General features: G+C 39.2%; 1 protein-coding gene across 7 annotated transcripts in view; it reads left to right on the plus strand.

Moving 5' to 3' along the window:
- MPDZ (multiple PDZ domain crumbs cell polarity complex component) overlaps positions 1-23,958 on the plus strand; it is a 165,554-nt gene that overhangs the window by 14,827 nt on the left and 126,769 nt on the right. For all 7 annotated transcript variants that reach the window (XM_060102121.1, XM_060102123.1, XM_060102126.1 and 4 more), the window contains exons 2-3: positions 20,125-20,198; positions 23,067-23,233. In XM_060102121.1, the coding sequence (XP_059958104.1) occupies positions 20,183-20,198; positions 23,067-23,233 (183 nt within the window). In that variant the 5' untranslated portion in view covers positions 20,125-20,182. The remainder of the gene's footprint in view (positions 1-20,124; positions 20,199-23,066; positions 23,234-23,958) is intronic.

Genomic DNA, 23,958 nt, shown 5'->3' on the forward strand with positions numbered 1-23,958 from the left:
AGTGTCATTTGTTACTTCTCCTTTTTCATTTCTAATTCTGTTGATTTGTCTTCTCCCTTTTTTTTCTCGATGAGTCTGGCTAGTGGTTTATCAATTATTTATCTTCTCAGAGAACCAGCTTTTAGTTTTATTGATCTTTGCTGTTGTTTCTTTTATTTCTGATCTGATCCTTATGATTTCTTTCCTTCTGCTAACTTTGGGTTTTTTTTTTGTTGTTGTTGTTCTTTCTCTAATTGCTTTAGGTGTAAGTTTAGGTTGTTTGGGATTTTTCTTGTTTCTTGAGGTAGGATTTTATTGCTATAAACTTCCCTCTTAGAATTGCTTTTGCTGCATCCCATAGGTTCTGGGTCATCATGTTTTCATTGTCATTTGTTTCTAGGTATTTTTTGATTTCCTCAGTGATCTCTTTGTTATTTACTAGCGTATTGTTTAGCCTCCATGTGTTTGTATTTTTTACAGTTTTTTTCCTGTAATTGATATCTAGTCTCATAGCGTTGTGGTCAGAAAAGATACTTGACATGATTTCAGTTTTCTTAAATTTACCAAGGCTAGATTTGTAACCCAAGATATGATCTATCCTGGAGAATGTTCCATGAGCACTTGAGAAGAAAGTGTATTCTGTTGTTTGTGGGTGGAATGTCCTATAAATATCAATTAAGTTCATCTTGTCTTATGTGTCAGTTAAAGCTTGTGTATCCTTATTTATTTTCATTTTGGATGATCTGTCCACTGGTGTAAGTGGGGTGTCAAAGTCCCCTACTATTACTGTCGATTTCCCGTTATCGCTGTTTGCCTTATATATTGAGGTGCTCCTGTGTTGGGTGCATAAATATTTACCATTGTTATATCTTCTTCTTGGATCAATCCCTTGATCATTATGTTGTGTCCTTCTTTGTCTCTTGTAATAGTCTTTATTTTAAAGTCTATTTTGTCTGATAAGAGAAATGATACTTCAGCTTTCTTTTGATTTCACTTTGCATGGAATATCTTTTTCCATCCCCTCACTTTCTTTCTGTTTGTGTCTCTACGTCTGAAGTGGGTCTCTTGTAGACAACATATATGTGGGTCTTGTTTTTGTATGCCTTCAGCCAGTATGTGTCTTTTGATGGGAGCATTTATTCCATTTACACTTAAGGTAATTATCGATATGTATGTTCCTATTACCATTTTCTTAATTGTTTTGGGTTGGTTATTGTAGGTCTTTTCCTTCTGTTGTGTTTCCTGCCTAGACAAGTTCCTTTAGCATTTGTTGTAAAGCTGGTTTGGTGGTGCTGAATTCTCTTAGCTTTTGCTTGTCTGTAAAGGTTTTAATTTCTGTGTCAAATCTGAATGAGATCCTTGCTGGGTAGAGTAATCTTGGTTTTAGGTTTTTCTCTTTCATCAGTTTAAATATGTCCTGCCACTCCCTTCTGGCTTGAAGAGTTTCTGATGAAAGATCAGCTGTTACCTTATGGGGATTCCCTTGCTTGTTATTTGTTGTTTTCCCTTGCTGCTTTTAATACTTCTTCTTTGTATTTAATTTTTGATAGTTTGAGTAATATGTTTATTGGCGTGTTTCTCCTTGGATTTATCCTGTATGGGACTCTCTGTGCTTCCTGGACTTGAATGACTATTTCCTTTCCCATGTTAGGGACGTTTTCAACTATAATCTCTTCAAATATTTTTTCAGTCCCTTTCTTTTTCTCTTCTTCTTCTGAGACCCCTATAATTTGAATGTTGGTGCATTTAATGTTGTCCCAGAGGTCTCTGAGACTGTCCTCAATTCTTTTCATTCTTTTTTCTTTATTCAGCTCTTCAGTAGTTATTTCCACTCTTTTTTCTTCCAGGTCACTTATCCATTCTTCTGCCTCAGTTATTCTGCTATTGATTCCTTCTAGAGAATTTTTAATTTCATTTATTGAGTTGTTCATCATTGTTTGTTTGCTGTTTAGTTCTTCTAGGTCCTTGTTAAATGCTTCTTGTATTTTCTCCATTCTATTTCAAAGATTTTGGATTATCTTTAGTATCATTACTCTGAATTCTTTTTCAGGTAGACTGCCTATTTCCTCTTCGTTTGTTTGTTCTTGTGGGTTCCTACCTTGCTGCTTCATCTGCTGCATATTTCTCTGTCTTCTCATTTTGCTTAACTTACCGTGTTTGGGGTCTCCTTTTCACAGGCTGCAGGTTCATAGTTCCTGTTTATTTTTGGTGTCTGCCCCCAGTGGATGAGGTTCATTCAGTGGCTTGTGTAGGCTTCCTAATGGAGAGGACTGGTGCCTGTGTTCTGGTGGGTGGGGCTGGATCTTGTCTTTCTGGTGGGCAGGGCTGCATCCGCTGGTGTATTTTGGGGTGTCTGTGACCTTATTATGATGTTAGGCAGCCTCTCTGCTAATGTGTGGGTGTGTCCCTATCTTGCTAGTTGTTCGGCATGGGGTGTCCAGCAGTGGAGCTTGCTGGCCGTTGGGTGGAGCTGGGTCTTAGCATTGAGACAGAGATCTCTGGGAGAAGTCTCGCCAATTGATATTACATGGGGCTAGGAGGTCTCTGGTGGTCCAATGTCCTGAACTCACCTGTCCCATCTCAGAGGCTCAGGCCTGACACTAGGCTGGAGCACCAAGACCCTGTCAGCCACACGGCTCAGAAGAAAAGGGAGAAGAAAGGAAAGAAAAAACAAATTAGAAAAAGAAATACAATAAAATTAAAAATAAATAAATAAATTATTAAAATAAAAAAATTAGAAAGTAATAAAAAAAAGAATAGAGCAACCAAACCGATAAACAAATCCACCAGTGATAACAAGCGGTAATAGCTGTACTAAGATAAACATAAAACTGGAAACAAATTAAATGCAGAAAGCAAGCCCCAAGTCTGCAGTTGCTCTCAAAGTCCACCCCTCAGTTTTGGGATGATTCGTTGTCTATTTAGGTATTTCACAGATGCAGGTTCATGAAGTTGATTTTGGAGATTTAATCCTCTGCTTCTGAGGCTGCACGGGGAAATTTCCCTTTCTCTTCTTTGTTTGCACAGCTCCTGGGGATCAGCTTTGGATTTGGCCCCGCCTCTGCATGTAGATTGCCCTCTGGTGTCTGTTCTTCTCCCAGACAGGAAAGGGTTAAATGAGCGGCTGATTACGGGGCTCTGGCTCACTCATGCTGGGGGGAGGGAACAGTACAGTAGTTATAAATGGAATGGCCGGTGAGCCTGAGGCAGCGGAGGCTGGCGTGACATTGCACCAGCCTGAGGCACGCCATTTGTTCTCCCAGGGAGGTTGTCCCTGGATCACGGGACCCTGGCAGTGGCGGGCTGCACAGGCGGAGGTGTGGAGAGTGACCTGTGCTCGCACACAGGCTTCTTGGTGGCGGCAGCAGCAGCCTTAGCATTTCATGCTGGTCTCTGGTGTCCGTGCTGATAGTCACAGCTTGTGCCCATCTCTGAAGCTTGTTTAGGTGGTGCTCTGTCTTCTGTGGGCAGACAGGGAAGGAATCCCCTCTCCGAAACAATGGTCTCTTGCCTCTTAGGCAGGTCCAGACTTTTCCCGGACTCCCTGCTGGGAGCTGTGGCGCACTAGCCCGCTTCGGGTTGTGTTCACTCAGCCAACCCCAGTCCTCTCCCTGCGCTCCGACCGAAGCCCGAGCCTCAGCTCCCAGCCCCGCCCGCCCCGGCGGGTGAGCAGACAAGCCTCTCGGGCTGCTGAGTGCTGGTCGGCACCGATCCTCTGTGCGGGAATCTCTCTGCTTTGCCCTCCGCACCCCTGTTGCTGCTCTCTCCTCCGTGGCTCTGAAGCTTACCCCCTCCGCCACCCGCAGTCTCCGCCCGCCAAGGGGCTTCTAGTGTGTGGAAACCTTTCCTCCTTCACGGCTCCCTCCCACTGGTGCAGGTCCCGTCCCTATCCTTTTGTCTCTGTTTATTCTTTTTTCTTTTGCCCTACCCAGGTACGTGAGGAGTTTCTTGCCTTTTGGGAGGTCTGAGGTCTTCTGCCAGCGTTCAGTAGGTGCTCTGTAGGAGCTGTTCCACATGTAGATGTATTTCTGATGTACTTGTGGGGAGGAAGGTGATCCCCACGTCTTACTCCTCTGCCATCTTGAAGGTCCTCTCTAAAATTTTAATTTATTCTCACAGGTGATTGTTTGATGTCTGTTTAAGATATTTTGATCTTCTCCTATATTTAACTTGACCTGATTAAGGTTATCTTCCATAAGTAATTTGTTTTTACGTTAGTATAGGAATCAAAGTGATGTCAAATAAGTGTTATTTAGGGTCAGCTAAATAAACACTAACCTGGCCTAGCGTGTTGGCCAGAGTGGGAGTTTTGTGAGTGTAGTATGTGTTTAGATTGTTAAAGCATGAAGAGTCCTTACTTCTAATTGATTTTTACCCCTAAAATAATTCTTATGCATTAGATTCTACTTTTTAAATGTCCATGTTTCCCAGGATTCCAACCTCAATTCTCTTCTCTTGTTAATCTCTACCTTCTCCCTGATTAATCTCCTTTATCTTCAGCAACACCTTGAGGCCAGTGATTCCCTGACTTTACATGTCTAAGTTCTTTTCTCCTTAGATTCACATATGTAGTCAATTCATTCATTTCAGCAAATATTTATTGAGTGCCTACTTTGGGCCAGCCACTGTTTCTAGGGCTGGTGACAGCCCACTGAGAAAAAGGAATCAACAACAATTAAAAAAAACCCAAAAAAACCCCCAACAACGTTCCTGCTCTCCCGGAACTTAAGTTCTATTATTTCCTGTTTTCTAGAGTCATTTCAAGCTCAGTATGTCCAATATGCATTTCTGGCCTCTTCCTCTAAATGACATTTTTCTTTCTTTGTTTAAGCTAATGATGCTCCAGTATTTCTGGTTTCCCAGATTAGAAATATTGAGAGTCAACCTTTGTTGCTGTCACTTGCTCATTATGCCTGCCCCCAACTCATGTCTAGTGGTCATTGGTCATTTTAATTCTCTCTAATGAGTGTATTTGTGTCAACTCTTTTAGTTTTTTCTTGCCACTGCATTAATCTTGGCTCACATTCTTTCCTGACTGGGCTTTTTTAACAGCCTAACATCTGGCTATACTATTATTAGTTCTTTTTTTTTTTAAGAATTAAAATATATATATATATATATATATATATATATATATTTTTTTTTTTTTGTCTCCACCGGGTTTTAGTTGCAGTATGCAGACTTCTTAGTTTTGACATGTGGGATCTAGTTCCCTGGCCAGGGATTGAACCTGGGCCCCCTGCACTGGGAGTTTGGAGTCTTACCCACTGGACCACCAGGGACGTCCCATTAGTTCTTTGTATTTTTGGTGAATTATTTAGCCTATTGCCAGAATTGTTTTTCTGGAAAAGAAATTTTAGTAACCCCCCTCTTCCCTGCCACCCCTGCCCCATGTATCTAAAATGCACTGCTATCTCCCTGCAGGGCATAGTCCCAGGGAGCTATGCTTGGGACAGTGCTTTCCTCTCTTCTGTCTAGTGTGGTAGCCCTGTAGTATAGAACCATTGTCATTAAGTTCTCTGGTTTCATTGCCTTAGCAGCTGTCCTTGCGTTAGTAAGAGATGCCATTCCCTCTCCTGGCTGTCCCTCATATTCTCCTAAGTTGCATGTCTTTCAGGACAGTTCACCTGTCACATCTCCAATTTTTTTCTGACTCATTCTGATAGCATTGGATTCCTTTGTACTCTCCCAGAATTTAGCACATCTTGTTGCAGTGTCATTACTTACTGTTTTCTACTAAATTGAGAGCTCAGAAGCTAGGTACCTCTCTTTATTTTGTTTTGCCATATGCTTCAGTGATAGAGGCAGTACAGATTTGGGGGGCTTAAAGCTTATAGAATTTAGGATGCTTTCTTAAATTAAAGCAGAATTATAAATGCAAAATGAGATGTGAAAGTGCATATTTATTTGTATGAGAATGGAAGTGTCCCATGCAAGTATCTTCATGCTAACTCTGCCTGTGCCTTATGCCTAGGGAAATGGGAGCACTTATTTAAAACTTGCTAACATAGTGCTGTGTATATATAATATTTTTTCTGTTCATTTTCTTAAAATTAGGGATAAGAAACAGTATCAGCCATTCTGATGCTGATACTGTTCTTAAAATAATGCCTAATGCTTCTATATTGCTTCCCATTTTCTAAGCACTTTCACATACTTTTATTTCATGGGATTCTGACAGCTGAGTCACAAAGACAGTAACTCAGATGTACTGAGTTTTACTGTGTTTGCTAGTTGGCGGGTTAGAGAAGATAGAGCTCGAGGTTTTCCTTTGAGATCAGATTTCACTTTGGCAGGGGAAGTGATTCCCTTCTTCTGGGCATCTGTGACCTTAGTAGCCCCCGCCGCCTCTTGGCCTTGTAAGTGCTAAGGAATTTTCTCAGGGTTTTCTAAATCACTTTGCTGCCCTCCAGCTTTCTGTCTCTTCTCCGTTTCAGCTTCCTCACCTCATTATTTCCTTTCTCCCATTTGTTTATCTGTGTCCTGCCAGAAACCAAACCTATTCCCTCTCCCTCTGTCTTCTCTGGTTGATAACTTAATACTTCTAAGTGTCAGTTCTTTGACTAAGCTGAATTTTGGATTACAGTTTCTTTGGGTTCATTTCTGCTTCTTTGAAGTACTTTAGAGGGGGATCCTAAATAGTACAAAAAGTACGGATAGTTTTCAGCAATGGGAAAGCTATCCTAAAGCCATGTGCTTTGTTTACTGCATAGGTAAGGCATGGTTCAGTTTGCAAGTCCCAGTTCAGAAGTGATCAATTTTCACTCATGTTAAGGAGTTACATAGCAAATTGGAAACAGCAGACACTAGAAGACAAAAATAATAAATAGCAGCAGCTTTTATATGCCTCTTACTTCCAGGCACTTTGCATATGTTATTGTTAATGTCACTTTACAGCAGCAGCTCTGAGAAGTTAAGTGACTTGCCCAGGATCTCACAGCTAGTAAAATGGTAGAGTGTTTTTTCAAGAGAGCTTTATAAAACAGCTTGGGAACTCTGAAAGCTCTGCCTGAGGCTACTTCATCTGAAGGTAAATAGCTATTTTCTTTCCTGTAGTAGTATTATTAGAGCACAGAGCTATGATTTTGTAGAAAGGACTTGGCTCTGATGAATGGGATTGGCTTTTAATGTTAGCACTCGTACTTACAAGCGTCGTGAATGTAGGAGAAAACACTTTCATCTTTCTGAGCCTCAGGTTTCTTACTTGAAAATGGGTGTATGTTTGTGAAGCACATATGCTCTGTTTAAGAAGACGGATATATGAAAGCCATTTCATAAGTGGTTTCATTTCAGACAGTAAAAATAATGCTGGTTCATTGTCTAAAAAACTCACTTATGGACTATTTTATTCTCTGGAAGAGTTATTACTATAGTGGATGTAATAGCAACCAATTCTTATATGCAGTTTTTCTTTTTTAAAAAATAAATAAATTTATTTATTTATTTATTTTTGGCTGTGTTGGGTCTTCGTTTCTGTGCGAGGGCTTTCTCCAGTTGCGGCGAGCGGGGGCCACCCTTCATCGCGGTGTGCGGGCCTCTCACTGTCGCGGCCTCTCCCGTTGTGGAGCGCAGGCTCCAGACGCGCAGGCTCAGTAGTTGTGGCTCACGGGCTTAGTTGCTCCGTGGCATGTGGGATCTTCCCGGACCAGGGCACGAACCCGTGTCCCCTGCATTGGCAGGCAGATTCTCAACCACTGCACCACCAGGGAAGCCCCCTTATATGCAGTTTTATTATTAGTTGTCATTGAATAGCATGTTTAAAAAGTCTTAAATGACAAATTATTGCTTTAGTTTGTGGATTACAACCAAGCCTACATTTTAGATACTCTAGTGGTGAGTATATATTTGGAAACCTTTGGTTCTTGAAGGGAGTATTTGGTGGTGAATTTGTACCTGAAGAATGAAGTTGCTTTTTTTTTTTAAATCAGCAAAATGACATGGAAAATTAAACATTTTATTGTTGAGGGAATTGAGTTAGCATAGACACCCATTCTGATGGAGTAAGATTTTTAAGTTTATTATTTTCTCCCTTCTTCTCTGCCCCCAAATCCTCTTGTAGCTAAATTAAGATTATTTTTGGCTGAAACTTTCAGATAATTGTTGATGTTTTATTACCTAGACTTTTCAGTACCCTCACATAATAATGGATATAGAAATACAATTCCTTAATAAAAGATGTGAGTTATGTGACATTGGGGAAGTTAGTAGTCTCTTTGACCTTCTACTTCCATATCTGTAAAATGTGTTAGCAAGTTGTTTTGGAAAGAGTAAAAGCTCACAAAATTTTCTGATGTCTTCAAATAAGATATTTGAAATCATTAAGTGTTAGTAATTGCAAAAAATACTTTGATTTCTTCTGCCAGCTAAACTTAAGGGTTCTAAATTTCTTCATGAAAATTATTACAAAGAATGGACTCAGAGCAAGAGAGCATGATCTTTCACAAGCTCTTCTCATATATGCCTGGTTCTCCTCTGTGCAAAGAGTTGGAACTAAACCAACAGGGGATGCAGACCTCTAGTCACCACAGGCATAGTCCAGGAGAGGAAAACAGCCACGTTAAATATCACTACAGTATGTTGTTTTCTTCCCAGAGGATTTCCTATTAGAAATTTGAGGCTGCCCTTTTCTGAGCAAAGTTTGTAAACTTTATCTTTGTTCCCATCCAAATTCAGCAAAGGGAAATCAGGAAAGCCACAAACTGAATTTAGGAGGCACTGATTGATGTGGAAAGATAAAAATATCTAATTATGTATAGTACTTAGAGCTCAATGATAGCTAAGTAGGCCATGTGATAGACGATGCTTCATCATTTTTGTAGAAAAGATTCCAGAACAGGAGAAGCAATTTGGAAATGGTGGAAGTAGAGTTATTTTAAAAGTTATGGGGGAAAGCCCTAGAAATGACCTTTGGTAAAGAGCATGGATTAGTTGAGTGGGGAGGTAAGTTGAAGCAGCGTGGTTGTAATATTCTTGTCACCTCCCGTCTCTGAGTTCCACAGTTTTATCTGTATTGGAAAGGTTGTCTCTGCACTGTTCTTTAGGGCTTTACCCTAAGGAATCATTGAGTCACAACTGGCAAAGCCACGTATTGTTTTGTTCTGCACCAGTATCGTCACTGAGATCTCACAAACTCATCATCCTTGAGAGGGCAGCCAGGAATGACAGAGATCTGTTACCTCCTCCTGCAGTTGATCAGTCTTAACACAGAGCAGCTGCAGGCCATGTTTCAGGGTCCCATGGGGACGCTTTGAGTATTCATGCTTTTTCTAAGCACCGAGGACACTGTTGGCCCAATCCACTGGAGAATTGCCTCATTCCAGGCAGGCAAAAGGGCAGGAGGCAGAGGCATGAAGTAATTTCTCTGGAGAATTGGTTGCCGACTGTAGGAATAACACCTGAGAATTCTGTGGCACAGAGTTAATCCTCCTGCACATGTTTGGTTTCCCCCAAGATAATTATGTGGCTGGAGTGAGTGCTTTATGTGCGACTAGCTGCCTCTGGAGTCTGATGTCTGCCTGATGTTGCTCGCCTGCAGGGCAGCCATTGGAGGAATCCCCCTGCCTGTTTCTGTCCAACAAACGTGCACAGCCTGTTGCATCTTGGCTCGTAGCACTGAAAATGTGGTAGCAAACGGGTAAACTGCCCAGCAATGTAAATTCCTCTGAGTTTGGCTAGGGAGAGAACAGCGAGGCTAAATCTTCATTCTCAGAAGCATCTAAATCTTTTTTCTGAGTCACCATATTTGGTGTGAGTTGATTTGGGGAGAGGGTCCCTGTCCTGTAGGAATGTACTAAGAGAGAACATTACGGCTGGAAAATATGTAAAAATGGGTGCCCAGAGAGAAGGTATTGGAATCTCTAGTTCTCTAGGAGAGAGAGAGAGAGACAGAGAAAGAGAGAGAGAGCACGCGCGAGTGAGAGAGAAAATGTGTGTGTGTGTATGTGTTTGGTTGTTCTTTTAAAAAAATATGGATGATGGTGGAGGAGGAAGGAAATAAATTTAATACAATGGAATATAAATGGAATTGGTTTGTCTAGTATATTTAAAAAAAAAAGTTCAGCCTTTCAAATAGCCAGTTGAGTAATATATAGCAGCCTGACACTCCACTGGTTTGTTGTAGAACCAAACCTCAGCAAACTTGAGCTTGTCTGTGACCTACATGTTTTTTGAGGCTCCTTTCAACCAGAAAATTGACTTCACCTTTAGGTGTGAGCAGTTAATAAGGGAATTTGACTCAAAAGCATCACAAAATATAAGTGTGTAATTCTGGAAGTGGATATTAATCTGGTGAAATGTCCTTTTAAAGTTAGTATCTTTGTGCTTTTAGGGAATCTGCAGTTAAGGATAGAACATGTTATACTATTTGAAAGAACAGTTAGCCCTCCACCTCAATCCAACAATCTTAAAAATAAAAGGAAGTAGCTTTCAAAACGAAAATATAGCCAGTGACCATGTTTGTTAGTATAAACACATTGTCGTGTAAGTGTATCTAGAAGTAATAAAATATCCTAATATCTAAATTATATATATTTTCCTTTTCAATAGGTTTTTTTTCTCCCTATTAGGAAATTCCTAGGAAAAGGAATAAGTTGATATTATTTTCACCAAAATTTGTTTAGAGTGTGTGGATTCTTAGTCAAAGTAATGATTGTAATTTATGTATGTCCACATAATTGTGGATTAATATGCCACTTGCCCGTATTATAGTATTAGCTTAGATATATTATATGACTGTTCATAATATTGAATCGTCATTTGCGTATGCATGAAAGATAAGTTTTCTTTCAACTGAAACATTTATATTTATGTACTCTCTTGGGTTCACCCATCAATTTCCAAAGGTGGGGATTTTGGTTTGCACTGTGTATATGTTCAAAACTAGAACAGCAGTAGTCATTCATCACTTCTTGCCTGCTGCTAGCTCTGTCATATGGAATTGGCTAATCCGGGGCCATAAGATCTGCTTCTAAGGCTGTTATCTAAAAGGGCTTCGTAAAACTAGAAGCAGAGTAGCCATCAGAAAATCAGAATAAAGCTTTGTTTTTAATGGTGAAAATGAAAATTCCTTATATGATACTAATTTTTGGAAAAGTCTTCTCATAATATTTCCTTTCATTTTGTTGGAGTATAATTGATCTAGCCTGAAGAAATTATCTTTCTGGTAGCATTTACCAATGGTAAAAAATTTTTTCCAAGTAATTTAGTAGTTTGAAGTGAAATCTTTTTTTGTTGAGGAAAGATGCTAGGGAGAATTTGAGAAATATTGTGAATAAAGAAGGAAATAACCAGCTCTAGTCCCATCCTCCAAAATTAGGTATTAACATTTTCATATGTTTACTGACACTCTCTTATTTTTCTAATTGTTATTATGAAAAACTTAAAATGTACATTTTACACTGTGTATATTACAGTGAATCCTCATGTATCCATCATTCAGTTTTAACAGCCACAGGTTCATGGCCAGGCTTATTTCTTCTGTCCTCTTTCATTTTTTGGAAGCAAATTCCAGACATTTCACCATTTTATCCATAAATATTTCAACCCAATTACTTTTTACATATATAAGCTTAAACATTCTAAAAGTATAGTTTCCTTAAAAAAAATAGAGAAAGCTAAAGTCTCCTTTTGACTTCTCTCTGATCTAAAGCTACTACTTCCATCTGTCCACTCCTAAAAGTAATCATAACTGCAATTTTAGAATATCTTTTTAATTCATTGTTGAAATGATGAAAGCACATATATACCTATTTATATGTAGCATATATTATTATTTTATATTCTGTAAAAATTATAGATTAAGTGACATCAAACTGTATTCTGGAACTTTCATTTTCATTTTTGAGATATGGATTGTGAGTCTCTTCTTTAGTAAATGAGTCTAACCCATTTATATTTGTTGGGAATATGGATATCTGAATTTATTTCAGTCCTCTTGTGATTTTTGTTTACTATGCTTTTATCTTTTTTCTTTTCTTCTCTGTTCCCAGCCTCTTTTAGATTGCTTAGTACTCTTTGTTCCTTCTTTTTTCCTCCTGGTTTATAAATTATAGATTCCATTTCTGTTTTTTAAGTGTTACTTTTAATTTTTAACATGCATATTTGGCTTATTTTTCTAGTAGAGTTTGAAGTGAAAGTATTTCTATTCTTCTTTGACTGGAATATTTTAGCCAGAAATATTTGCATTATTTGTAAATGTTTTCCACAGTTACTGTGGTTTCATTTACAGAATGAAACCTTGTCAGTTGCATCTCACATTCCTTTTTCAACAATGGATTTATGATTTGTTTGATTGAAACCTGATAGCTTTTCTCAGGCTCTGATCAAAACTGAATATAGTATTTTATTCACCCACCATAGTAGCAGTTCCTTACGCTTTGTTTTTCCGATGTAACTATCTCCCTGTAAAATCTTAATTATCTCAGTGGTCCTATTAAAGTTATCTTTGCTTGTAAGCTCCCTCAAATCTTTATTGGAAGTAGAGAATCCACATGAATTAGTTAAAGGAGGAAGGGTACTTCTTAAGCAGGATATTGGTTTGTTTGGGATGTGATAGTATGATGCTATACCAAAGCAGCCTGTAATAGTTAGGTGTGTTTGAATGGAACAAACAGAGACTCATACTAATTACCTCTGGCAAAATGGAGTGCACTGTAAGAATGGATGTCAGTGACCGTGCATCTTAGGGACCAATTACTCTGTTTCCCTCTCACTGGCTGTGTTGGGTCTCCCAAAGAATACCTGCCTCTCTCCTAATGTCAGCTGTGTTCTTCTGTCTTTACCCATGTCTCTATTTGTTTTGGTCTCTCTTAACTCAGGCTGGCATGTGCCCCATCTTAGCCTCTTCATTCTTTACTCATGCTCCTTCTATCTTTTCCACTCTAGCTCCACTGCTAATTGGTTTATTCTCTCTAGTTCCCAAGAGAGAGACTGTAGCCCAATTCTGCCTTTTAGGTCAGCACTTAGATTGTCTTCCCTTGGGTGAGGGGCCCACCCCTTGTTCCCCTGGTTATGGTTGAAGGAAAGGGGCATATCATAGTGTGTAATGGTATATTCCTTGGAGCAGGGGCTGTGGGAAGATTCAAATCTGTATTAATTAGTTCAGGCTGCTGTAAATAATGCCATAGACTGGGTGGCTTAACAGAAATTTATTTCCCCACTGTTCTGAAGGCTGAAGTCCAACCTCAAGGTCTGGCAGGGTTTGGTTTCTGGTGAGAGCTCTCCTTCTAGTTTGTGGATGGCTACCTTCTCACTGTGTCCTTCCAAAGAAAAAACATGGCTTTTCTTTGGTGCTTGCATGTGGTGAGGGGGAAGGAGGGTAAGAGTGGGGGAAGGAGGGAGAGAGGGAGATAGATATCTGTCTCTTCTTATAAGGCCATCAGTCCTCTTGGTTTAGGACCCCACTCTTATGATCGCATTTAACCTTAATTACTTCCTAAAAGCGCTATCTCCAAATACAATCGCATTGAGGGTTACAGCTTCAGCATATGAATTTTGGAGGCATACAGTTCAGTCCGTCACAGTGTTATGAGGTACTGTATAACCCAGCCTTTTAAACTCTTGATCACTATAGTGCTTTATTTCTAGAACAGTCATACCACTGACCTGCTATTTTTTTTTTATATTCTCTATTCAGTGGTTAGTATTACCATTCGATCAATATCTCAAGCAGGAAAGCTGGGATTGCCTTACCTCCACTTTACCAGGTCCTGTTGCTTACAGCTCTTAATTCCTCAAATCTGTCTCCCATTTTCATTTATTTTTCACTTTCATCTCTATTTTTGAAAATGCCTATTACCTGACCTTCTTGTTTCCAGTCTTTTTTTCCCCTTTTATAGGTGTTCCACACTATCACCAGAGTTATCTTTCTAAAACAAAGTTTGATTGTGTCACTCACTGTACCGAAACAGGCTTCAGTATTAAATCTCTAAACTCTTCAAGAATGGCATGCAGGGCCCTCAGTGATTTAGCCTGTACCCACATCTCTAGCCTCATCACCTCTGTCTTTCCTTCTCCTTCAGGCCTGGTCCAGGCATAAGTAACTACTTACAATGCTCCTAAGGGTGCTAGGTACTCTTGCCTCTATGTTGGGAGCTCTTCTATCACCCGTTCTGCCCTAACTCCCACCTGTTCTTTAGAATTCTATGCAGGGGTCTCTGCCTCCGGGAAGCTTTCCCTTTCTCTTCAGTTTGGGTTTGATGGCATCCCTCTCTTGTCTTCTTATATTTTAAGTGTCTGTTTACTTGTTTTTTCTTACATTCATTTGGCCCGTGAGTTCCCAGACTGTGTCCCCATTCCTCTAATTCTCTCACCTAACAACATGCTCATCATGTAGGAGCCCCGTGAGTTGCTGAATCAATAAACAACAGAATTTGAGTTCTTTTATAACCCTGTGCCCCCCTCAGCATATTCATTTTGGGTAGGTAATTTATCTTTTCATTTTATAAAGGAAGGACAAGACCTTCAATCAGTATTTGCCTTATGCTGTAAAAGCAAGGTTCTTTGAAACTTGATTTTCTTCGATTTGGGGGAGCAAAAAAGAATTAATAAATTCTACTGAAGGAATTCGGGGAGATTCATAAATGTCAACTTGAAAGCAAGGTTTTGTTCACAAATGCTTTTTAGATCAAGCCTGTAAAAATGAGGGAGAAGGTCTAAAGAACAAATGCTAAGAAGAGCTGACTTTTCTGTTGGATGATTGCATGGTGTTGGTGGGTAGTTGGATGTTTCTGTGCTCTTGCAATAGTTCAGTAACAGTAGTTCAGTAACGTTACCCTAGAATATGAATTATGACTGCAAGTGTAAGTTTTGCTGTCATGGCCAATTGACTTTATGACAAACTACCTGCAAATGACTACAGCCTTGTACTTGTCTGCTAACTTCAGGTAGTGCTGAGGCAGCTAAGAATGAGACAAATGCTAAATTTAAATGCATTAACAGACGCTAAGTGACTTTGACAAGCCACAAACCATTGCAGCAAGCTCTTTTAATGGTGTACTCCTTTTACAGTCAGAATTGTTTAAGATAACTAGAAAATTGTATGCATTTGGGGCAGTTTCTCTTAGTAGAGTTATTTTTAGCGTAAGACATATTTTCACTTGTTAGTTGCCATATAATCTGTGTTGGGCAGAATGATTTGTTTTATGTTTCAGGCACTGATTCTCTACTACACAAAAGCTGTGCCTACATAGACCAGTACAACTTGTTGAAAAGTAAAATGATTTGTTAATTAATTAGTTTCTGTTTCTAAAAGAAACGAAAGAAGCTGTCTGATTTTTGTCCTCGACTGAAACTAGTGTTATCAACCAGTTGTTGGAGAATCATATGGTCACAGCTAAAATGGTTAGAGATTTATAAAGGATTTGGCAACACTGTCATTATATTAAAGTTCTGCAGGAAGCGTAAAGTCCTTAAATTAAAAATGATTTTAAAAATTGGCTTTTTTCCTAAGACAATATGTACATGAGTAGGCTTGCCTGATAAATAATGGATGCCTGGCTAAATTTGAATTTCAGATAATCAACAATTTAGTGTTTAGTATGACTGTATCCTAAGTATTGCATGGGATATACTTATACTAAAAATTTATTCATTTATCTGAATTTCAGATTAAATTAGGTGTCCTGTATTTTTTATTCTTTTTATTTATCTTTTTTTTTTTTTTACGGTACACGGGCCTCTCACTGTTGTGGCCTCTCCCGTTGCGGAGTGCAGGCCCAGCGGCCATGGCTCACGGACCCAGCTGCTCTGCGGCATGTGGGATCTTCCCAGACCGGGGCACGAACCCGTGTCCCCTGCATTGGCATGCGGACTCTCAACCACTGCACCACCAGGGAAGCCCTATCCTGTATTTTTAATTTGCAAAATCTGGCCACCTTATATTGACACAAAATTTTTCAAACTCAGAAGAAGTGCAGGTCAGAATAAGTTTCTCCTAATGTTCTCCAGCTCTCTACATCCCACCATTAGTGCCTTTGGAAAGCTTGTAGGAATAGTCTATGCTTTCATAAACATGCACATATTAATTTGACTTATACAAATGTTTTCCCTCCTCTTCTTTTATACAAGTACTAGCAATGTTATACATTGCCCTGCACTTTCTTTTTTCCTATAACAATATGGAAAATAAGGGAGAGTGAGATTGAGTAAGTGGGGGCTTTGAATCAAACAGAGTTGGATTCAAATCTAAGATTTCTGGCTTACTAGCTCTGTGACCTCAGCCTCTTCCTTTCCTCTGTTGCCTTATCTGGAAAATGGGGAGAATAATGTGCCAGGCAGTGGAGGATATTATGGAGAGCAAGATGGTTGGGGCCCCAGCTCCCATGATGTAATGTATGGAAACAGCACTTGCCTAGCACTGTAGTGCTTCATAGGCACCAAATTCATTGATCCATTATTGGTGTGTCCTGTAGTTCTGAGTGCTATGGCTACTGAAATAGGCTCAATTATAGCTAAATAGTGATCTGGCTACAAGCAGAGTATATAAACAGTAGCTAGAGGGGCTACTGTATAGAAGCTAGTATTTTCTATACTATTTGAATATTCTTATTCTCATTGTGTTGAGGGATTTAGTACTTTGACATATAATAGCCATATTTTTAAAGGTACTTTGAATATTAATATAAAGAGGCTTATTTTTTCTTGGGGATTTTTCTTAAAATCTTGAATTTCAAAAGTGATTTGTTTAAACATATATGGACATTATATAAATGGGGAATATTACTGATCTTTCTTTGATGTACCTATGCATAGTTTCTAAAATCCTTAACTCTGACTTGTTCATACCTTTGTGTGGATTGTGGGCTATGTTAAGTAGTCTGAACCAGTCCCTTTCAGACTTCATTCACTTAGGGCTGCCATTTCTTTTTTTAGTTTCTCCTGTGTAGAGCAAGGTCTACACAATGTTGAACTTGGATAGAGGAAAGAGAATGGTAAGGTGAGTCTTCTTCTTATCAAGGGGCAGTATATCGTAGAAGCTAAATTAATTGACTCTGGAACCAAACTGCCTGGGTTCAAATCTTAGGTTCATCACTTACCAGTGAGGCAAGTTACTTAACGTTTCTGTGCCTCAGTTTCCACATTTGTACAGTGAGTAGATTGTGTAAGGATTAAAGGACTTAATTTGATAACATGCTTTGAACAGTGCCCAGATCTGAATGTAATAGGTGCTGTGTGGTTGCTGTTATGCCGTTACTACCACTGCTTCTGCCCCAGCATTCATGTCCGTCTCTTTGTTATTGTACCCACATCTTATTTCACCTCTTTACTGCTCCTCTGATTCATCACTGCTGGCGTGAATTGCCCAGAAAGACCCAGAGAACTTGGCATTCTTCTGAAATGTATTGAGCCTTCTTTATGTCTTATCCATTGGCCATGACCCACTGTTATCATCCAGGTACCATTCTGTTTTCGTACAGTGTTGAAATGGGTGTTGGTGGGGCGGTGAAAGGGTGAGAAAGAGAATTCATGTCTGCAGTTTGATGGGAGTGGATGCCATCTCTGTTATCTCAAAAATTCTGTGATTACAAATGAGTTTTACACTTAAAACTGAATACTTGCCATTGGAGTATAGGGCATAGAAAGGAACATTTTTTTTCAACTTCTTGTCTCTATCCTGGTGAAATCAGAATAGTTATCTATTTATTTGAGGGACATCAGAGCAGAGAAGACAAACTGTGAAACTAATTTTTTAATACTGAAATCCAGAGGAATGGAGCTCTCATCTGGGAACTAATGTCAGTGACTTGCAGCTGAATTGAGCTTTTTTTTTAAAAAAAATAAAAAACCTTTATGGTAAGGGTTTCTCTGGAAAATAAAAAGTAATTCTGCTTCCACAGACCTGACTTGCAGGTGAACTTTTGGATGCCGGTGTTTTTCTCAGTTGGGAACTGCTTACTCTGTGCTTTCTCTGCAGAATCCTCATTAATCAGTGGGCCTCTAAATCCATAGGCCTATCCCCCTCCCTCGCCAAGTCATGAATACTGTTTATCTTTCTGAGTTAATTTTTCATACGGGAAAGAGGATAGAACTAAATTTTATTGTGTATACCAAGCACTCATGCATATAATTTTACCCTTTCAAAACTTTATGAATACCAATCACTTGTAATTAGAGATTTCCAAGTTCAGAAGAGATAGATGGGTGACTTAACAAGGGTGTATAGCTAGTAAATGGTGAAGCTGAAATTTTAACTCAAGTCATCAGACTCCCTCATCCATGCCCTTTCACTGCTGTCATGCTTCCTCTTGGGCGGTTGCATTAAATACACCTTTGTAGACCTGGGCTTCCTTCTGTTGGGGTATCTTTCCTTTTATTTTTCTGTCAAAAGTTAATAATTTTTTGAGAGGGGACCTAATAATATTCTATTTTATGAAGGACTATTATATTCTCCTTGTAAATAAGAATAAAAAATATAACTATTTTAAAGATCTCCCTATATTTTCCCCCATGAAACTATGCAAGGCCTGGCATTGGAATGCTAATCTATTCAATACATGGGCTCAGCATTAATTCTAAATATATATTTTAGAATTAGGAGTTTTGCACTGAGCTGGAAATTGGTATATATATATTTTTAATCTCATTTAGCATTACATACCCAAAGAGTAAGTGCGTTTTCTGGGAAACTAAGGTTCAGATGATAGGCCCCTTGCTCAAGGCCGCACCACTCTTGAGGTTTCAAATCTAGGTTAGTGCCCTCTTTTCTTGACACCAGGGCACTTTCTAAAACAAGTGCCAGTAGTTGAGCTGTTTGACTATTTGAAGTGGAGTTATTTTAAATTGTTATATTCTAAACTGGGTTAAGGAAAGTCAATAAGTAATGTTCTCAGTTATTACACAGAGCTGACTGCAGGCATTGATGGTCTGTGCATCTGCGTGTGTACGTCACATTCTTCCTTTTTTCCCAAATGCATTCTCTCTTAAAGAGATTACAGGAGGCAACTTGTCCCTTCTCAGAGAAATCCACTGTCTCATCTTCCAGATGAAAAGTGAAGATGTCTGGTTTTGGATTCCTTTTCTGCATTGAAGAAATGACCCACTGACTTCCTAATGACTCAGGATTTTCCGCAAGGCAAAGGATAGATGTAACTTGGAATCAGTTGGGCAAAACTGCTGGACAGCAAAGGTTAAAGATGGGTTAGTGGTGTGGATATTGTCAGCGGAGATCTGTATCTGGTACTTTAAATAGCCTAGATGAGTATTATCAGAGAAGGATGAAATCTGTGTGGGTTGAAGGAGTTGAGAAGATTTTTTTGAGTGGGAATAAGAGAGATTATTGACAGGAGGGTATTTTGAAAACTTTAAAAAATCTTTTTAATGTTATGCTCTCTTTTATTCAGTTTTTCGTCTGTGATTTAATATGTTATCTTGCATTGATTCACTTACTGCTCGAGTGTCACAATTCATTTCTTAATTGGTGTGTCTGAATCATCTTCCCAGTTAAGACTGAGCATTCAAGGACAGGATCATATATTCTATTTTTTATTTTTTTATATTTTTATTTTTATTTATTTTTTTTTTTGCGGTATGCGGGCCTCTCACTGTTGTGGCCTCCCCCGTTGCGGAGCACAGGCTCCGGACGCGCAGGCTCCGGACGTGCAGGCTCAGCGGCCATGGCTCACGGGCCCAGCCGCTCCGCGGCATATGGGATCCTCCCAGACCGGGGCACGAACCCGTATCCCCTGCATCGGCAGGCGGACTCTCAACCACTTGCGCCACCAGGGAGGCCCTATTCTATTTTTTAGATTTTTTTTTTTTTTTTTTTTTTGCCTACGGAATTTCTCATGTGGAGCCAAGTAAATGCCTTCCTCTGTGGGTAGGGATCTGTAAGTGAATCCAAGGTTATAGTGGTCTGTGTTGAGAAGCTCTTAAGGAAATATTTTGGATACTTCTACTATCTTATTTAAAACAGATTTTATGCCTTTTACCTTATTATACAAGTATTATCTGCAAATGTAAGATAATTTTGAATAAATCCTAAAATGATTACTTTTTTTTGCCTATAAAGAAAACTATCTTAAGTTACCTCAACAAGATTTTAATGGTCAAAGGAATCATAGTAGTATCAAGTGCTTTTTAGAGTATTTGGTTTTAGAATATAATTTTAAAGTTGTAAAACATAACCATTCCATTTTCTTTTCTCCCTAGAGTTCCTTGTAGTTGCTGTTTATAATCATTGGAGAGAAAGACACTGAACTTGGGAAAAATGTTAGAAACTATAGGTAAGACCTGTTTCTTCCTGACCATTTTGATAATAGTTGAAACTCCTTCCATTGGGATCTTTGAAATATGGTGTGTTCTGCATATCTGGATTCTGTCTATAGTAACTTAGTTAAAATTTTTTTTTATCCACTAGCATTGTATTAAGGTAATGTGTTTCTATATTTGGATGATTTCATATGAAGTGTTATCAAAAACACATCATTTAAAAGCAAAAGTTGAGAGTATATGAAATGTTCTACCGATTATGGGTTTTCATAAAACTTAATGTAAACCCAATTCTGATTTATGAAACCAGTTCTGGTTAATGTTTGTTTCTGGATAGCACCAAAAGTTTTAACAATTTTTTTAATACTGAAAGATCATTGCCCGTGTCTTATTTTTAATTTATTCTTGGCAGGTGAAATACTACTGAGCTTTGCTTTTAAGTTGGTAAAAATAACAGTAACAAACACTTAGGTTGACAAACTCGAGTGACAATTTAAGGCAGTCTAATTTCTACATGAGATAATTTAGGTTCAAATATCCAAATTTTCAGGACTCATGTGTTAATCTTTTTTTCACACTGCTCTTTAGTTTTAGAGAAGCTAGTGTATAGAACTAGTTTCAGGTATATCAGGTATGGTACACCCAGTCCCTCATCGTCCCTCATCTGGCACTGCAGTCCTCACCTTTTCCAGGGAACTCTGGGTATGATTATTGGAAGGTATCTGGATTTCACTTTGGTGCCTTGATGATCGTGGCTGGTGGTTTGACACCTGCATGTTTTGAGGGAAGGGTGGGGAGAGTGGGTGGCAGGAAGGGAGAAGGAGCTGTTTTTGTGATCATGGGGATCATTACTTTGACTTTTGTTCCTGGTACTATGCCCATAATAAGAATGCATGGGTGTACATTTCCTGCATCACCTATTTTATACTAAAGTCACAAATCATAAAGACTACCAGTCCACATAGGATAGTTCCTCATAAGAAAGTGGACAGCAAAGGGGAAATACAGAATTATATAAACCATTACCTTATAGTCTTCATTCTGTAAGTTATTACTGAGTTGTATACTTTTTAAGAATTGACATGGGAATTAATACTAGATTTGTATTCTGAGATACCATGGGAAATATGACCCAGAATAAAATTCTCATGCATATCTTTGCTATTATTTGCTTTTAAATTCTGCATACAGTAAGTCCCCTACATACGGACGAGTTCCGTTACGAGAGCAGGTTCATAAATCGAATTTGTTTGTAAGTCCAACAAAGCTAGCTTAGGTACCCAACTAACACAATCGGCTCTATAGTACTGTACTGTAATAGGTTTATAATACGTTTCACACATATAATACGTAAAAAACAAGCAAACACAGAAAATAAAGAAAACATTTTTAATCTTACATTATAGTACCTTGAAAAGTACAGTAGTACAGTACAACAGCTGGCATACAAGGGCTGGCATTGAGTGAACAGGCAAGAAGAGTTACTGACTGGAGGAGGGAGAGGAGGTGGGAGATGGTAGAGCTGAAGGATCGTCAGCAATAGGAGATAGAGGGCAAGCTGCAGTTTCACTCACGCCTGACGTTGATGGCACAGGCTCTGGTTCCTTGCTGGAACCAGATGCACGTTTGCATTCTTTGAAAGTTCACAACTTGAAGGTTAATGTGTAGGGGACCTACTATATGAGTAAATATTGTTTCTTTAAATTTGTGTTTGTGAACTTATGGTCGACATTGATTCATGTTTTAATTTCCCCATTCCTGCATAATTCTACATTTGGTGCTATCGAAAATGACTCTGGTGATAATTCTCACTCTTTTCAATTACTATGATATGGCAAATATATATATATATATATATATTTTTTTTTTTGCGGTACGCGGGCCTCTCACTGTTGTGGCCTCTCCCGTTGCGGAGCACAGGCTCCGGACGCGCAGGCCCAGCAGCCATGGCTCACGGGCCCGGCCGCTCCACGGCATGTGGGATCCTCCCAGACCGGGGCACGAACCCGCGTCCCCTGCATCGGCAGGCGGACTCTCAACCATTGCACCACCAGGGAAGCCCCTGGCAAATATATTTTAATAGACACATTTGTTACCACCATGAATCTGTTAGGACATATATCTGAGCAGTCTCCATTTTTTTAAAAACGAATGTGGCTTCACTTACAAGTAAGGGAGAGAAAGAGAGCGAGAGTAGGGTTTGGGGAGATATTTTTAACTATTATATGTGGTAGAAACTCACTATCTGGTAGAAGCATGCTTGCAAGATGCTAGGATTATTAAGGATATGCTAATTCAAGATATTTACTTTGGCAAATAAGTATCTTACTTTGGGGGTAAGACATTTAAAATACTAAAAAATTGTGTTTTTGAAGGGATATGCATTATTGTAATGTATTTTCAAGTAAATTCACAAATATACAATGCTTTGCCCCTTAAAATATGAAATTGTCATATTTGGATGTTATAACTCATCAGTAACATTATTCACCTCCACTTATTAGTTATACTTCTAATTTTTCTTACATATAAGTTTTTTTTAAAAGTGGAAATGTCAGCATTTACAAGATGACAGAGTGTTTGGTTTTCATTAGAGATGAAATAGCTGGTATTGGAACTCAAATATGCTTCATCTGAATTAGTTTCTGTACTTTACAATTAGTTGCATGTAGCATACACTATAACTAGTTCCCTGCTGTCAAATTTCTTACTAGAGATTTCAAGGTTTGAAGAATATATTCGTAGTGACATGTTTTAGACCCTTCTTTTTTCTCTGAGTCAATTTTGAGCTCTGGAAAGGAATAGCTTTAGGATTTCTATAAGCATGGTTTGATGCCTGTCTTTCAAATCCTGTTACTGTCTAATGCTGCTCTTTGGTTTAGACAAAAATCGGGCCCTGCAGGCAGCAGAGCGCTTGCAGGCCAAGCTGCGGGAGCGCGGGGATGTAGCAAATGAAGACAAACTGAACCTTCTCAAGTCAGTGTTGCAGAGCCCACTCTTCAGCCAGATTCTGAACCTGCAGACTTCTGTACAGCAGCTGAAAGACCAGGTAAGACATGGTGCGCTCACAGGAGGCCTTTGTGGTGTTGCGTAGAGCTTGTGATAGTCTTGTGTTTTTCTGAAAGGCTGAATTTTTTATGTGTTAATGAATAGTTAATGAAGTCATTTAAGCCAGCAGTCCCCAACCTTTTTGGCACCAGGGACCAGTTTCGTGGAAGACAGTTTTTCCACAGATGCGGGGGGTGGGGGGGGGATAGTTCAGGCGGTAATGCCAGCGATGAGGAGTGGTGGGGAGCGGCAGAGGGAGCTTCCCTCGCTCACCCGCCGCTCACCTCCTGCTGTGCAGCCCGGTTCCTAACAGGCCATGGGCCGGTACCAGTCCATGGCCCGGGGATTGGGGGCTCCTGATTTAAACCTCCAAATGAGACATTCAGATTAACTGTGGCTTCCCCCCACCCCCAGTTATTTTTGTGACGGTTGTTGCAGTGTATTGTAGATGATATGACATTGTGTTGAAGGCTGTGTGGATACGGAAGAATGAGTTCCTACAGGAGAAGGGGATGATGAAAATATGTTTAGGGTGGATGACTGTAGCTTGGTTTCCATCATCACTAGGACTCATGGTTCATGTGATCTTGTTCATTCAGATTCAGACATTCAGTAAACTTACATGATTTCAGATGAGCCTGGATTTGCATGTGTAATCATGTATGTGAGGAAGGGAAATCACCTCTATTTTGACAGTAAAAGGAGTAATTACATTGTCATCAGTTA

The sequence above is a fragment of the Mesoplodon densirostris genome, chromosome 6 (assembly GCF_025265405.1).
Source record: "Mesoplodon densirostris isolate mMesDen1 chromosome 6, mMesDen1 primary haplotype, whole genome shotgun sequence".
Taxonomy (NCBI): Eukaryota; Metazoa; Chordata; class Mammalia; order Artiodactyla; family Ziphiidae; genus Mesoplodon; species Mesoplodon densirostris.